Source organism: Pygocentrus nattereri, chromosome 18, assembly GCF_015220715.1.
Source record: "Pygocentrus nattereri isolate fPygNat1 chromosome 18, fPygNat1.pri, whole genome shotgun sequence".
NCBI classification, from domain to species: domain Eukaryota; kingdom Metazoa; phylum Chordata; class Actinopteri; order Characiformes; family Serrasalmidae; genus Pygocentrus; species Pygocentrus nattereri.
In genome coordinates this window covers 245,260-262,500 of record NC_051228.1, presented here as the reverse complement: position 1 = coordinate 262,500, position 17,241 = coordinate 245,260, and the positions used below count along the sequence as shown (strand labels likewise).

The 17,241-nt window shown below is 43.0% G+C and overlaps 2 protein-coding genes across 21 annotated transcripts in view; both read left to right on the top strand.

Moving 5' to 3' along the window:
- Window positions 1–58, top strand: part of ehbp1l1b (EH domain binding protein 1-like 1b) — a 53,646-nt gene extending 53,588 nt beyond the window's left edge. For all 18 annotated transcript variants that reach the window (XM_037547220.1, XM_037547218.1, XM_037547219.1 and 15 more), the window contains one exon: window positions 1–58. This exon is cut by the window's left edge and continues 139 nt beyond it. The gene's annotated coding sequence lies outside the window, so the exon portion shown is untranslated.
- Window positions 59–2,503: 2,445 nt separating this feature from the next.
- Window positions 2,504–16,985, top strand: frmd8 (FERM domain containing 8). Of its 3 annotated transcripts, none has more exons than XM_017725727.2 (11): window positions 2,504–2,599; window positions 4,513–4,594; window positions 6,707–6,874; window positions 7,024–7,125; window positions 8,170–8,228; window positions 8,338–8,504; window positions 8,663–8,866; window positions 9,140–9,263; window positions 10,778–10,927; window positions 11,916–12,156; window positions 14,217–16,985. In XM_017725727.2, the coding sequence occupies exons 2-11, from the start codon at window positions 4,513–4,515 to the stop codon at window positions 14,324–14,326; spliced, it is 1,407 nt and encodes a 468-aa protein (XP_017581216.1). In that variant the 5' UTR covers window positions 2,504–2,599; the 3' UTR covers window positions 14,327–16,985. The 3 variants fall into 3 exon arrangements, with proteins under 3 accessions (XP_017581216.1, XP_017581215.1, XP_037403403.1); XM_017725726.2 differs by lacking the exon at window positions 2,504–2,599 and adding an exon at window positions 2,923–3,104; XM_037547506.1 differs by lacking the exons at window positions 2,504–2,599; window positions 4,513–4,594 and adding an exon at window positions 4,630–4,825.
- The last annotated feature ends 256 nt before the right edge of the window (window positions 16,986–17,241 follow it).

Sequence of the window (17,241 nt, the reverse complement as noted above, 5' to 3'; positions counted from 1 at the left end):
CCAGTCACTAATACAGCACCGGACACCACAGTGCCTTCGGCCCGCTCTCAGAGAGAAACCCGATCATCCCCACCTTCAGGAGAACGTTCTCCAGCACTGAACATGAGTCTGCAGGAGAACCTGCTGTAGATCGCTCGACTGCAGCTGGTTGTGTTTGATTTCTTGTTTTGCCAAAGACGGATCTGCTGTTTGTCTGTAAACCAGCGTCACTCAGTTCTGCGTCTATTGATCGTTAACCGTGATCGACTGAGCTGAGGGGTCTCTGCTGGACTCTGAGGGTCAGTCGGTCAGTTAGTCGGTCAGATGAATGTGTTTTGTGTTTCTTACGCGCCGCTGTGCCTTAAAGGTTTGACACCTGTGACTGACGAACGATGTTCTGTGTGTTTTCTGAGTTTAAGTTTATTTATGAGTGTTTTATAGATATTTGAAAAATATATATTTGATCACTTATGTTCATTATGATTTATCGGCTGATCACTGAGAGCAAGAGAGAGATTATCGAGGCTGTCTGTAAGTGGACTGGTTAGTTCTGCTGTTTCTGGCAGGCCTTAAAGAGGAACAGCACCAATTTTCCCAAATTCCTGCATAATTAACTTGTTATGGTGTAATCAGAGCGGTTCAGAGTGGTTCTCTGTTCTAGATAAACTTAGCTTTGTCAGAGCTGCCCACAGTGGTGGTGATGGGAACCAGACGTTCCCCTCTAAAAGCTCCTCACAGTGGTGGTGATGGGAACCAGACGTCCCTCTAAAAGCTCCTACAGAAAGTTCCTACATGAACTGGTTCTGAATTCACTGCCTGATGACTGAGACGCTGTTTTATGAGAGTTTAGAGAACTTCAACTCCATTCATGGTGGAGGGAGACATGCAGGGCACTGTGCGGCAAAATAGTCCCCAAAGAAAACTCATTATTCCAGATTTTCCACTATTTTCCATCAGCAACATTCCATATGAGCTCTGATGACTCGTGTAGGTTCTCTGGTGGTTCTGGATGGTAAATAAAGTGTCTATATCTGTGTTGTGGTCATGGAGACGGCTGGTTCCCATCAGTTCACCACCGCTCTAAAGACGTCTGAACCGTTTCACACCAAACCCTCTGAACCTCTAATCACACCATAAACTCTGAATTCTGAAAATGTGGTGGAGTTCTTCTTTATGCCTTGGTTCTGCTTCCTCTGTTCAGATGTGACTGACTGTGTTTTCACCATACAGAAAGTTTTATTTAATAAAGTTTGATTCTGTTTGAACAGATTTTGTAGGTTTTCATTTTTAGATTGACCCTTTAAACGTCCAGGCTTCCACTCTTAACTTAAAGGGACACTCCACCCAAAAATTGGATATTTAACCGTCTCTACAGCTGCTCTAAAGGTGTCGGCTCTCCTTCTTCCTGGAGCGTCTCTAGAGAGACAATTTACAGTTTAAAGACTAAGACCACCTTCTGATGATGTATCCTGAAAGTGGGAGGAGTTTTTAAGACCTACAGCTGCTGTGGGCGGAGTTTTTTGGGCTGCTTTGAAATGTTTTTTTGACTAGCTGGATAAATAACACAATAAAGTTTCCACAAAGGGTTCTTTGAGCCATGCCGCAGAGGAACCGCTTCTGGTTCTCTAAAGTAGAATGTTTAAAAGATTTGTGAAGAACCTGTTAAAGGTTTAAAGAACCTTCACCTCACATAAAGGTTCTACACTGACTTATGGTGTCCTCCTAGAGCCTTTATCCTGCACAGACGTCCTCTAAACTGTAAAATTTACAACACTGGTTCTCTAAAGAACCTTCACACAATGTAAAGGTTCTACACCTGTTTAACGGTTCTCCCTAGAACCTTTACACTGTGTGGAGATTATTTTAACTTGAAAAGTAATTCTGAATCAGCGGTTCCCTAAAGAAACACGTTTGAGTATGCAGAACCACTTAAAGAGTCAAAGAACCTTCGCACAGTGTAAAGCTTCTATAGAATTTGAAGAGTTCTTCCTGAAAGTTCTATGCTGTTTTGAGATTCTTTTAAATTTTATGTTTAATTGTAATTTTAATCTTAAATCATCTGAAACTTCATTTACAGAAATGGTTCTCTGAAGAACTTTCAGGGAACCAAAAGTGGTTCTGAAGCTGCACAGGAATGTAGAGGTTCTTAATAGCTGTGTGATGTCTGCGCAGTGCATGCTGGGTGTTGTAGTGAGTGAACGTTGAGTGATTTAACGCTGCACTACAGAAACGGCAACGCTGCGAATAACACACTAAACTCTAGTATTCGACTGTACTGCCCCTTTAAGAGTGCCGGGTCCTGGATAAAAAGCCTTGAGGCGTAAAAACCCGAGGGGTGAAGGGGCTGAATGTGTGTCTGAGGCTGTGATGTGATGTGAAAACCTGCGCAGTGATCAGACGCGGTGATCAGACACGGTGATCAGATTACAGCATCATTTCGAAGCTTCGCCTCTTCGCCCGAATACAGACCGGGATTAATCGAGCACTCGTGTTCACTGACTTTTCGTGGTTGCTGCAGTTCCTCCAGTCGGCCACAAGGGGGAGACGCGGGATTTGTGTTGCAGAAGAAGATCAACGTCATTGCTCTGCTCTCCAAGTTTCCTAGCGCGACGGCCTGACGGTACAAATCGCTTTATTTTTAGTTCTTATTTATAGTCGTGGAAACTATTGGGTCTCATTTCTAATCAGGTCCTGTTATCTGTCGTCACGGCTGCTCCTCTCAGTTCAGAGCCGACACGGTCTCTCTAAGGATGTGCCTTATAACACTCTGGAAACACCGAATCGCCACTTTTATCTAGAACACACGAATATAAGCCACCTCTAAGAACCCAAATCTGTATTTTAAATGTCTTTTTGGTGTGTTATTGTATGTAAGCGCGAATCCTCCTGCTGCCGGCAGGCGGCGCTAAAGGCGGAGGGCGCGGTGCTGCAGTTTCGTCTCTGACCGCCAGTGGCCGCTGCGCTCAAAGCGCCGTGCGGCACTGACTCGGGTAACATCATCCTGCGAATAGCGGAGAATTAAAGTATTGATTATTGAAATATTGATGATCGATCCTCTGACGCGTAGCTGTCAGTGAGCGGTAACTGAGGGGGACCGACAGCGGGGCGATAACGGCGCGATAACGGTGAGTTAGGGGTGTTCACACGCGGCTGCGCTAAGCTAACTGCGGCTAACTGATGTGGAATTGAGGAATTTTATGAAAACTGACGGGAAATAAAGTGTTAATATTGATCCAGCAACGCGGTTATTACCGACGAGCTTTAATAGGAATATCTAGAACGTGCTGATCGAAGATCATGAAGAGTTTCAGACGTAAACACGCTGCGTTAGCTCGCACGCTAATGCTTTTTCCTACTGGAATTCTCCGTTCCACCTTAAATGGTGCAGCGGTTGCGTTCTGACGCCCGAGGCTACGGTATGCAACTACTGCACCATTTAAGGTGGAACGGGGAATTCCAGTAGGAAACCACTAAACTGGAGTTAGCAGTTAGTGACGCTGTTTGTTTGTGTGTTTGTTTACTTGTTTACCCCTTTATACATTTATACGTTTATGTCAGATTCGCGGGTTTTAATGCGATGTGGTGGTTTTACTGAGTTATCGATGAAGCTCCGAGACCAGTGGGGTGTGTGTATTTATGGATAATTAATATTAAGATTTATAATTTATGATTATTTATGACTTTCAGACTCTAAGATTTAGTTCTGGATGTTTATGTAAATATTATTTAATCCCAGCTTGTCACTGCAGTGGCTGTATGACGCTTAATCCAGGCAGATTAATGTTGTGGTTTGAAGATTATGTTTATTTAATCCAGACATTGTTTATTAACGTATTTAATCCAGGTGTGTTTATACAGCGCTTTTAAAATGCCAGTTAATCTTGTCAGATTGACTGTAACTGTGTGATTATATAATCCAGACAGGTCACTATTGAGATTATACTCTACACACTTTAAAAACAAGGGGTTCTCGAGGGTTCTTTTGTAAAGGGAATGGATGTAGAACAGTTTGCATGCTTAGAGGGCTCCTTAATGCAGAGAACCATTTAAGCATGTAAAAGATTCTTTGAGTGTTCATGGTTCCATGAAGAACCCTTAAAGAACCATCTTTTTAAGAGTGTAGTTAATCCAGATTAATATGAATTTAATCCAGACAGGATTGTGATTTTGTGACGTAGCTCAACTTTAGTTTTATGTACATTATTTAATTCAGGTGAACTCTGTGATTTGGTGTTTAATCCAGGTGGGATTATATTGTGACTTGCATTCATTTTTTGTAATTGTTATATAATCCAGACTAGATGACGTTGTGATGTAGTAAGGTAATTCATCCCAGGGGGAGGTGGTGGCGGTGGTGGTGGTGGTGGGGGGGGGGGGTCATGGGGGGGGGGTCATGGAGGGGAGTTACATTGTGTCTCTTGTGAAGTGTTTTAATCCAGGGAGGTTTATGTTGTGATCCCTCTGTGAATGTTGTGTAATCTGGCCAGATTATTTGGAGATAATCCCGGTTCTCTCTGCTGATCTGTGTTGCAGATGGATGGTGATGAGTGTGAGTTGTCGGATCCGGAGCTGTCTCACTCTCACCGCGGCAGCGTGGCCTCCTCTCTCTCCCGTGGTCAGTCCTACAGCTTCTTTCATATGTAATCCCAGAAGCGCAGGATCAAAGGGCCTGTGTGCTGTGTTTATCACGCGCTGTAGTGTTCAGGTCTGTTCTGCGTGATGTTCCAGCCTCTCCATGTCCCTCACAGCTGAACAGCCCCGCAGCTGCTGTCAGAGCGAAACCTCACATCTCCATGTGTGGCGTTTGGTTTGATGTTCTTCCTCCTGTGAAGTTCCCCTTTTGGAGGTAGGAGGTTTTGTTCTGACAGCAGTGATATGATGATGAGCTCTGCTCTGATTGGCTGCCCTGCCTCGGGGATGTGAGTAGTGGCCGTTTGGAAAGTTGATTCAGATTCAGAATCAGAGTCGTGTGGACAGGAAGACAGAGCGGCAGAAAAGGTGGAGCCACTTGCACAGTTTCAAACAGAGAAAAAGATTCAGGACTACTTTAATGTTAAACAGCCAAATCCTGAATAATTATTAATCTGAGGCTCCTGAGTGGACAGAATGTGTTTACAGAGGCTGCCAGCACTGTCCATCTCTCTGTTTAGGGTCTGCGGTTTTCATAGATCAGAAGAAGCACTGGAACAGAGTGTATCGGTGTATATATTAGCGTATATACTGTATACACTGATATATATCAGCGTGTACAGTATATATCAGTGTGTATATATATCAGCGTGTACAGTATATATTAGTGTATACAGTATATATCAGTGTGTATATATATCAGCGTATACAGTATATATCAGTGTGTGTATATATATCAGTGTGTATATATATCAGTGTGTTTATATATTAGTGTGTATATATGTCAGTGTATACAGAATATATCAGCGTATACAGTGTATATCAGTGTGTATATAAATCAGCGTATACAGTATATATCAGTGTGTGTATATATATCAGCGTATACAGTATATATCAGTGTGTATATATATCAGTGTATACAGTATATATCAGTGTGTTTATATATCAGTGTATATATGTCAGTGTATACAGAATATATCAGTGTATACAGTGTATATCAGTGTGTATATATATCAGCGTATACAGTATATATCAGTGTGTATATATATATCAGCGTATACAGTATATATCAGTGTGTTTATATATCAGTGTATATATGTCAGTGTATACAGAATATATCAGTGTATACAGTGTATATCAGTGTGTATATATATCAGTGTGTATATAAATCAGCGTATACAGTATATATCAGTGTGTATATATATCAGCGTATACAGTATATATCAGTGTGTATATATATCAGCGTATACAGTATATATCAGTGTGTATATATATCAGCGTATACAGTATACATCAGTGTGTTTATATATCAGTGTGTATATATGTCAGTGTATACAGAATATATCAGTGTATACAGTGTATATCAGTGTATATATTTGGTCCAATCAAAAGAGGCACTCTCGGTCCGGATCAAGCAGAACCTGGTTCTGTTCTTCTGCAGTGTGAGACCCACTTTTTGGACGGGTCAGACTTTCGGACCAGCAGAAGAAGAAATGGGAGCGAGAATGACCCGCGGTAGCTCCTGAGGACGAGACCAGATATGTAGGAACTGACCAAACTGACCACACGCCAATGTCAGACGCTACTCTACCAACCAATCAGTGTCCATTACAGGGAGACGCAGCCCAGACAGGAGCTGAGAGAATCCCTCATCGCTCCGTTTCAGTGGGGCTGAGCTGAAGGGCTGAACATGTGAATTAGGGCTGAATATCCACCTTTTCTGTCCTGAGGTTTGACCCCTTAACATAGTGAGCCAGATGGCCAGTGAGCTGTTACAACACGTGGAGGTTCTCTGATTGGTCCAACTGTGCAGGCAGTTCATAGACTAAGTTATTATATAGGCCATTTAATATTCCTTGGAATAATCTCTCTCTCTCTCTCTCCCTCTGTCTCTCTCCCTCTATCTGTCTCTCTCTCTCTCTCTCTCTCTCTCTCTCTCTCTCTCTCTCTCTCTCTCTCTCTCTCTCTCTCTCTCTGTCTCTCTGTCTCTGTCTCTCTCTCTCTGTCTGTCTCTGTCTCTCTCTCTCTGTCTGTCTCTGTCTCTCTCTCTGTCTCTCTCTCTCTGTCTGTCTGTCTGTCTGTCTCTCTGTCTCTGCAGCTCAGGATGTGTTGGTGTACCTAGTGAGTGACAGTGCAGTGCAGCTGTGTGTGGAAGGTGTTGGGAGTGTCTGTGTGCAGGAATTGGCTCGGATGGTCCGGCAGACTCTCCAGGTTCCGGACTCTGATCAGGACGCGTTTGCGTTCTGGCTCTGCTCACCGTTACTTGGTAAAGCGCTGTTTATTATTGTGTTTATTAATATTATTATTCTCTCTGTGTTCTGAGTGCTGGTTAGCGGGTCTGTGTCTGTTGTTTACAGGAGTGTGTGAGTGTTGTTCCTACTTCCTCTCTCACTTCCTGTAATTTTCCCAACTCAGAGCTGCAGCTGAAGCCGAAACACCAGCCGTATAAACTGTGCCGGCAGTGGCAGGACCTGCTGTACCGCTTCACTGACGCCTCCTCAGAGGACATTGCACTGGGTGAGGGAGAGCTCACTGCACTGACATCACAGCAGGCTGAAATATGCAAATCAGCCTCTACATTGTCAGTTATTTGCATCCTGATGAAGCTCAGGGTCTGGATGAGCTTCTGTGGGTGTGTTGATGAAGCAGGTCTAACAATCCAACAAACGGGAGTTATTTCAGTTAAAGTAACGCAGACCGATGCAAACTGCGCCCTGCTGCTTTCTGATATTATTATACTGAACGCTGTAATAAATGATTGGAAAAATGAAGGCGTTGTCCCTCTGAGGTCGAAAGACCTTTTAGGTTTTTGCATATTTATAAATTGCATGTATGAAAAATGTTCAGACCAATCTCAGCACAGAACATCACTGCTTTCCAAACCCGCTGCAGCAGCTTCAGCAGCTGGAAACTCTCTGACGCCGTTTCACACGAGTCTCCGATGTGGACTGAATGAATAATGAAGGGTTTCCAGTGTGACGGTCAGTCCTTAGTGATCTCCTGAGTGTCCGTCGGTCAGTTTCACACAGAATGTAGATGGACAAACGGATACACCAGCTCCACGCGGTCAGAGGCAGATGACGTGTATCTCAGCCCCTCTTCACAGGCTCATAACTCTGGATGTGAGTCTCGTATGATCTTGTGATGAGATGGAATAGAAGGGGCGGCTCTACTGATTCAAGAAGGGGTTGGACTGGAATTCTGAGCTGGATCATCACAAAGACACAGACATACATACAGAAATGGAGTTTTATGAGGTTTAACATTAACATCACACACTGATCATTTTTACACACAAGAATTCCAAAACAGTCACGTTACAAAATGATCCGTCACGCAGCCCCACACAGCACCAACAGCGGACCCACCAGAGTTCCCCCAGACCGCCAAATTCAGAGCAGACGTCAGTCTGCCTCACTCTCGACCAAATGCACGGAACTCACAGAGCAATGGGGAACAGCGCCACTGTGAAAACGCCCATAATTGGACTGTGTGATTGTGAGTGGTTGAGCTCTCTGTGGTTATGAAGGTCCACCTTTAATCTGTTATTTCCGTCTGCAGACGAGCCATGTCTTCAGTACAAGAGGAATGTTTTTTATCCCAGGACAAAAGAGCTTCAGGTAAAGCTCCTGTTTCCACATCAAGTACAGTTTTCCATGTTAATCCCTTATCTGATACTGACCGGCACAGGCATGCTGCTGAATTCCTGTTCTGCTCTGTGTCCCACAGATAGATGGTGAGGGCGTACTGAGGTTTCTTTATGACGAAGCGCGGTTAAATATCTTGGAGGGTCGTTATCCCTGTGATCCGGATCACTGGGTCCGGCTCGGAGCGCTGAGCTGCGCCATAGACTGCGGTACCGGGCTGGATGACCAAAAACTCATTGCGGTCATCAGGTACATAGAACGATCACATGAGCTTTATGATACTGCGGATCTTCCCCACAGCACACTAACAGGCCACTTTATTAGAAACAGTGTCGTTGTGCTTCCCCTAACTGTTGTTGGTGTTTTGTTTGTTGAAGTCTCCGTTTTTCTCTCCTGCTTTGCTCCAGAGAGAAGAAGTTGTCCTCCTTCCTGCCGGCTCATGTGGTTTTGGGTTCTGGGGGTTTCTTCTCGAGTCTGCGATCGCGGGGGAGCCGCCACACGGAGCTGGAGCAGAGCCTGCTGAAGGAATACTGCTCGCTAAGTGGCCCTCAGGAGCCCGCAGCGCTCTTCAGGCAGTACCTCAGCATCTGCCACTCGCTGCCTTATTACGGGTCAGCACTGAACACACATCTTGCAGTTTAACAGCGTGCTGTCCGATCAGATCAGAATCATGAAATAAGACCCAAAATTTACCCACAGGCTCTGATGCACTGCACTGTGAACATGATATCCATATTTAGAGAGTTGAAAATGGATAAAATGACATAATTAACTGGGTCACTAGATAAGACGCTACAGGCCCTTACCTGTCTCCAGCATGAGAGCAACACGACATTCGTGGTTGTGGAAGTGCTCTCTGACCTGCAGTGCGTTTGTTTCTGCAGCTGTGCGTTCTTCGTGGGTGAGATCGATAAGCCGGCGCAGGGGATCCTGCACCGCGGCGGGAGGAAGAGCGTCAGTGTGGGGATCAGTCTGGAGGGGGTTTACGTTGTGGACACGAAGGAGAAGGTCTGTTCACTCTCACACTCTGCACCTAGGAAGTGTTTACTGACTTAAATGGGAATTTCCAGAAGTGCGCTACGAGCGCTACGCAAGCTGTGTTTAGAATCACCACTGCAGTCTACACTCACCTCTAAACTAAAGGTGCTGCTAGGCCATTGCTATGGTATCCCAGGTAGTTGCCATAATAACATTAGATAAGGAACAAGTAATAAAAAATAGAGGCATTTGAAGCCCAACTAGTTGTATTTATATGAGCTCATCGCTTGGTGTTTACGCTCGACAGACTGGCTTATCTGACCGGTCAGGATGTTCACTCCCTTCCTGAGAGCCAAATAAAGATGTACGCTGCACAGTTTTAACACCATCTTAACCCCAGTTTGCCCATTTAGGCAAATTTTTACAAGCCAAAGTGACGTTCTAGGTCAGGAGCTCGACCATGTGGATGATCTGGTGGAGTGAGCGGAGAACCGCTCCTGTGTGACCAGAGCCCTCCTGAGATTTACAGACATGTTTGAAAACGTTGAGGAGTCCTGAGGGATGATAAGTGACCAAACTGGAAACAGCCAGTCAGAGAGCCCATAGAGAGAGAACAGATGAAGAGACAGGCCTCTACACGGAAAAAGTCATATGTATATGAATTTATTTTTTTTTTTAATAAAAAATGATTCATTCTGCAAAAAACTTGCTTCCTCAAAGCAGGCAGACTGTGACATGCAGGATGCTCCACCTTGGGAAAGCAGTCAGAAGCTAAAACGTTCTGAACTGTTTCATTCCCAACCCTTTGTGTGATTAAAGGTTTTTTTGCATAGCAAAAAGGTTCTGTTGTTACACTGTCGGCTTGTTACAATAGCAGAACCCTTGTTGGTGCTATATAGAAACCTTTTTTTAAAAAGACGACAACATTCAGACAGTAAAGGGAAAAAAATAAATCAGTAATTTTTATTAATCCTCTCTGGGACTTCAAACGAATGTTAGCACTAAGCTAACACTGGTGTACATTAGTATGTTTGGCTGTTCTAGATTAAACACAGATATCTGAATACTGTATCAAGCATGATCAGATATCCGAATTTGTGTGGATCAGTGTTACAGTGACTCAGTGAAGAGTTCTGACACAGAGCCGCCGCCGCTGTTTAACACTCCTAACAACTACCCGGAACACTGCTTAGACTACAGCTCATATTCACTGTGACCTTCCAGAAGGACTAGAGTGAAGCAATCTGGTTCCAACTCATTATAAATCAGAGCGTGATTGGTTCACTTCCTAATTATGTTGGTAGTTAATCTAATGTGTTAGGCCTTCAGTCCAGCTCCTGAAGTCCTAACCAATGGGTTCATATTTTTATTAGTTTTTATTATTATTAAAAGAGTAAAAGAATATTGCTACAATATGTAGAGTTAAAATACACAAGCATGATTTTATTCATTAAAATTATAACTCTCTGAAATCATTAGGCCTTTACTGAAGATCTCGAAGGTCCTCAGGTTCCTAATCTTCCTGACTCTGTTTTCTCTCTCAGCATGTACTGCTGGGCCTGCGGTTCAGCGAGTTGTCCTGGGACCACTCGTACCCCGAGACGGAGGGGGATTCACACATCCTGTGGCTGGAGTTCGACGGAGAGGAAGACGGCACACCTGTTAACAAATTACTGAAGATTTACTCCAAACAGGTGATGCATGTAGCTCAGCTGCAGTGATCAGTGTATTAAGTGCTCTGTGACAGTCATTCATATGATCCACACAGTCGCTCTGACAGACTGTAATACACTACAGAAAGCGTAGGGGGCGATACGGCTTCTACTGTTTCATTTAAAAAGCTCTATAATGTTCATATGATCCACACAGTCGCTCTGACAGACTGTAATACACTACAGGAAGCATAGGGGGCGATACGGCTTCTACTGTTTCATTTAAAAAGCTCTATAATGTTCATATGATCCACACAGTCGCTCTGACAGACTGTAATACACTACAGGAAGCGTAGGGGGCGATACGGCTTCTACTGTTTCATTTAAAAAGCTCTATAATGTTCATATGATCCACACAGTCGCTCTGACAGACTGTAATACACTACAGGAAGCGTAGGGGGCGATACGGCTTCTACTGTTTCATTTAAAAAGCTCTATAATGTTCATATGATCCACACAGTCGCTCTGACAGACTGTAATACACTACAGGAAGCGTAGGGGGCGATACGGCTTCTACTGTTTCATTTAAAAAGCTCTATAATGTTCATATGATCCACACAGTCGCTCTGACAGACTGTAATACACTACAGGAAGCGTAGGGGGCGATACGGCTTCTACTGTTTCATTTAAAAAGCTCTATAATGTTCATATGATCCACACAGTCGCTCTGACAGACTGTAATACACTACAGGAAGCGTAGGGGGCGATACGGCTTCTACTGTTTCATTTAAAAAGCTCTATAATGTTCATATGATCCACACAGTCGCTCTGACAGACTGTAATACACTACAGGAAGCGTAGGGGGCGATACGGCTTCTACTGTTTCATTTAAAAAGCTCTATAATGTTCATATGATCCATGCGGCAAATAAGTGAAATGTCTTATGATTTTGTGCGGTAGGATGTGTATAAAGAGCAGCATTTATTGATCAGTGCTCTTATTGTTTGTTGTTATTTGTGTTTGTGTCCAGGCAGAGCTGATGAGTGGTCTGATTGAATTCTGTGTGGAGTTGCGGTCAGTAGGGGACGCGGCGGCAGCGGCCACAGGGACGGACGGAGACGCCGCTGTTTTAAACACACCTGCAGGACAGTCACCTGTGGGCCAGGTGGGCAGGGAGCGGCCGCCGGAGAGGCGGGGCCGACTGCGCAGACAGAGCAGCGTGCTCTGCAGCCGAGTGCACACGCTCAGCACCATCAGCTACGTGGATGACGGTGAGCAGTGCCGAGTGGTCCACTAACAGTAACCTTTTCTACAGGGTCTCAGCATAGGGGGCGCTGCAGAGCACATCCCCTAATTAGGACTTGGCACTACGGCAAAAATGTAACATCACGATACTTTAAGAGATTTTAACAAGACGATATGTTACAATCTGTTTTTTTCTGACATCTGAAAAATTGGACAACATTGTAGCACATTTAGATATCATGATCAAAGACTGTGATGACTTGCGTTCCTCTTTCACACAATATGTACAATTATATATAAACAAGAGGAAATATGAAAGCTCAAACTTTTTTTTCATTCAGTTAGATCGTTCATGTAAATAATTGGGATAGTTAATGAACTCTGACACTACAGCTCAGAGTTACAACGTGTATTTAATAGCTTAATTTCATCACATCAGATTAAAGGGCTGAAAAATAAACACTCTTCTTTAACATGCTTAGGTGTTATGAAGGACGTTTTGGCCTTCAGCAGTAAGTAAATTAAATTTATTTGTATTATCATAAAACACATTTTTGTGCTGTGTTGAGGTTCAAACGGCAGCTCCTCACTTCTGTTTCTTGTAGTTATGGAATTGTTAGCCTTCAGGCTCAGGTAAGAATTTAAGGTGGACAGCCTGGAGCCCAAGCACAGAAGGGAGACTGGCTTTATTCAGTGTCATGAAAAATTGTTCTGCCTAAAGGCCTCTAGCCGCACTGCTGAAGTGAAGAGGGTCGTTTGTTTGTCTGTGAGGTTTTCAGGAAGAGCATCAGTGTTGTGATGTTCCAATAAATCTGATCCACTGAAGGTTTAATCAGGTCACTTCAGTGATAGTGATGCTACCGTGTAGGAAACGAGGAGCTGGTTTGAGAAAAATGTCTATTTTGGTTTATAGTTTAAGTATAAATTGCTAAATATTTCAGCCCAAACCCATTTCTTATTTATACCCCTTGTTTTGGAGCGCTGCCCCTTGCCCCTGAATTATAGGGCAGAGGTTGAGATCTTCCTCTGAAATGAGACCCTCTAATAAAAGAGCATCACTTTATTAACAGCTACTAGCGCCGCTCTGTAGGCGACCCTGCCCGTCTGCAGGGACAGCAGAGGAGGGGAAAGTTCAGCTCCTCACTGCTGGGCTTTAGTTACATTTAGGGATCATCCGCCTTCAAAGAGGGGGGCAGTTATTTATTATCACCCCCCCTAATTCTTCAGTGATGTGAAGCTGAAGTCAGAGATTCTCCAGATTCTTGTTAGAATTTTCTAATCCCAGCAGTTCTGATGACTGAGGCGCCAGACTGTAACTGCTGCTCCATTTAAGGTGGAACGGGAAAGTTAGCTACAGAGACGTCGACACTACTAGTGATTTTTATGCTTATCATGAAGAAAAAGGACCAAAATTCACTGAAACAACATTAAAATAAATTAATATGATGGTTAATGTCATTTTTTAAATAAGAAAATTCTCCCATTTGTGGGTTTCTCTGGTCTCCCACTCAGCCGTCTCGCCAGTTTTTCTTTTTTCTCATAACTCTGTTTGGAGTCTCTGAAAACCTCCGTTTTGAGGGTCATGTAGGCCCAACACTTCACCCTACCCCTCTGTCTCAACCAGAATCAGGACCCCCCCACCCCAGACATGAACGCAGAGGGGTAGGGCTGAGTGGTAGGGGCGAGGGATGAAGTGGGGCTGGGCCTTAATGTATGCAAATGGATGTTATGAAATAATCTACTTTGTTTATGAAGTTGGCTGAAAAGTCTTACTTTATTAACCGGGTTCCCCGTAAAGTCCCCTAGTGGTGATGATAACTCTTACTGCTGGTTTAAAACAAAAACATCCATTTATTGATTTGTTTTATGCAGACCATACGAATATGTTAATATCCCCAATAGTGTGTTGCTATGTCTATAGTTTGAATTAGACTTTGCGTCTCTTGGGTTTTAAATCAATAGTTCAGTGATTTTCCTGCATTTCAGACACCAGAATGTAAGGCCTGGACTATTTAAGGCAGAACAGAAAATCCGGATAAGAAGCTGTTGAATAGGAAGCTAATGGTCCGTTTCTTTGTGTTCTCAGGGAAGGAGATAAAGCGCCTGAAGCCAAAGAGAGCCGCCTCCTTCTTCTCCCGCCAGGCTCCGCCCACTTACTCTACTGTTCAGGTGACGGACAGTCTGGAGCAGGGCTGAGAGCCAATACTGTCCCCTTCAGCCTGAAGACCAAAACTACACCTGCCCCTTTAGACTGTGGTTGGAGTGGACAGAGACTGGACCAAGAATACTAAAAAAGTGAAAGTTGAACCACTGTTTATGAATAATGATGTACTTTATAGTGTTGTTGATGTCACAAACTTAAGTTATGGCTCTCTTTGTGGTGCGATCTCTCCTCAGATCAGAGAAACAATACTAAAGCAGAAGTGAAAGAGCTGAAGGGAAGGGAGGGTTTAGCGTCTTGCTTTCTCACCTAAATGCAAATCTGAGCTATGCAAAACCCACCAAACCGAACGGTCAGTGCAGCAGCAGCGCTGCAGGGCCGAGCTGCAGTGTGCTGAGCTGCTGTGTGCAGTGAGGTTTGTGATGCTGCACTTAGTGATCCAGTGCCTCTACCTTCCTCTCCTGCTGCTGCAGAGCTTTACAGACTCAGCGCTGAGGAAACACAGAACCTTCTGTTTTCTCTGCCGTAACAAAACCTCGCGATCTTTCACACAAGGAGGAGTAAATGCTCTGAACTCTGATACGTGGTCAGAGCTGTTACTGTCCATTTGTCTCAGAGCTCTGCCGACACATCAGTCAACCAGTGATATCATCTGGTGTCAATGACCCACGTTTTTATTTGTAGTGGTGAAAACACTGCAGGCTGTCCACCAGTCGTTGCCATTCATGTTTCCTGTTTATAAATGACAATCATATTAATTACATTTAACAAACTACTGGTATAAAACGATCAGATATTGATATCGGATTGGTTCTCGGTATCTGCCCATAACTTTAGATCAGATATCGATAATGGATTGGTTCTTGGTATCTGCCCATAACTTTAGATCAGATATCGATAATGGATTGGTTCTTGGTGTCTGCCCATAACTTTAGATCAGATATCGATAATGGATTGGTTCTTGGTGTCTGCCCATACCCTGAGATCTGATATCTGTATCGGATTGGTGATTGGTTTTGGCCCAAACCCTAAGATCAGGTATGGGCATTGGATTGGTGCTCTGCATCAGCACATATGCTTAAATCAGACATAAACAGTGGATCAGAGCTTGTTAACATATCAGAGCTTGGTATCAGCCCAAAGATCAGTTATCGATATCGGATCATTGCATGATTTTGTCCAAGTCTCTGAGATTTGAGCTCAAATATCAGTATCGTATCGGTTCTCGATATCGGCCCAAACCCTGAGATCAGATATTGGAATCATCAGAGGAGCAAAAGTTGGTGCTGTTTTGTTACGACAGTGATGTTCCGCTTCCCTCAGCGTGTCGACGGTTTAGCAGAACTTTTCCAGATGCCGGTTTTAAGGTTCGTTTCTGGCATTTTCTGTCTGGTAAAGATGGAATTTTCTACAGGAGTTAGTGAGCGACTTTCAGCCCCAGTGGCGAACGTACACATGTTTACAGCTCTAATTCTAAACTTACCTGTGGGAGCTGAACACCTGCTGAATGTCCGAACACCTGAACACGTCACTGCTGATCAGTATTTACTTTGAATGTGCAAACAGGAGAAAACAATCAGCTGCGTATCGGCAGTCGTTAATGTCTGTATATGGAGCTGTGAGTAAACCTGGTATTTTACAGTGGGATTCTGGACTTTTACTACATTTAAATACAAGCTGAATGTACTTCACTGTGGAAAATGCCCAATAATATCAACTGGCTTCTTAATAGAATTTTTGTTTCCACCTTAAATGGTGCAGCTGTTACATTCTGGTGCCTCATTTAAGATGGAACTGAAAATTCCAATCAGAATCTGGCTTAAGCCTCTTTCGTCTATCTTTGCTGGTTTCCCAAACTTGGATTAAGTCTAGTCTTGGACTGAATTCAATACTGCAGTGCTGATTCACCATTAAAAGTCCCCTTGAGTCTATTCTTAGTCTTAATTTGCATCTGTGACACCAGACTTTAGCATTTAATCTACTCTTGGTGGAACATGCATGCTTTTATTTTGCGTTAAATAACCTAAAACAGTGCAAAACCTTCACTTCTGCTAATTTATCCGCTCTGTAACTATGTTCTGTAGAGAATAGCAGCATCAGAGCAGTACAGACACTCAGAACAGCAGCTAAAATCCATGAAACTAGATTTAACTTGCTTTATATTCACACACTGCTCACCCTACAGTCCAGATAAGAGATGCCAAACATGCTAGAAAGACTTTTATGTTGTATTATAGATCTCTAACAGTCACATATGCGCCTGTGTCTACAAACAGATTGGTGATCATAAAGCCTGAACCTCCTACTATGACCAATATAAAGTGCCTTTTTGTATTTACGTTGTGTCTGTTACTCTGTTTGTTTTGCATCTGCATTTGAACACAGTTTAAACCCAGTTTTGGACAGAAAAGATGAGTGATCGAGTCTATAAACTGTGTCTGAATGGTGTAATTATTGTGTTATATGAGTTCATCACTTTTTCTTTTGTCTACATGAAGAACCCCTGGATTTTCTGTGACTTTGTAATAATGTGCACTACCAGATCTTAGTGACTGTAACATTAACTACACTTACAATATGCATCCTTACTTTTTATTCTCACTTTCTACTAATTCTCTGTTGTTCTATCAATAAATAGTATTGTTTCGTTTGGATTTGTTTGTCAATATTTAAATAAACTTACATCTTGCAATATTTATGTTAATGCTTATGTTGCTTTTTTAATGTATGTTTAAAAATACAGTTTGGAAAAAGTGATAAACTGTTTAAAAGTGGTGTTTATTTCTACACGTGTTTACGATTTGTCAGATATTCAAAAAAGAAAAAAATATTTGTATATAAGTAACGTGTATTGGAAGTTATGACATGGTGAAAAAGTAAATGTCATTTAATAATAATAGTAATTGTAAATTATATTTTCTTTGAAAATATGAGGTATTCTGAATGTTAG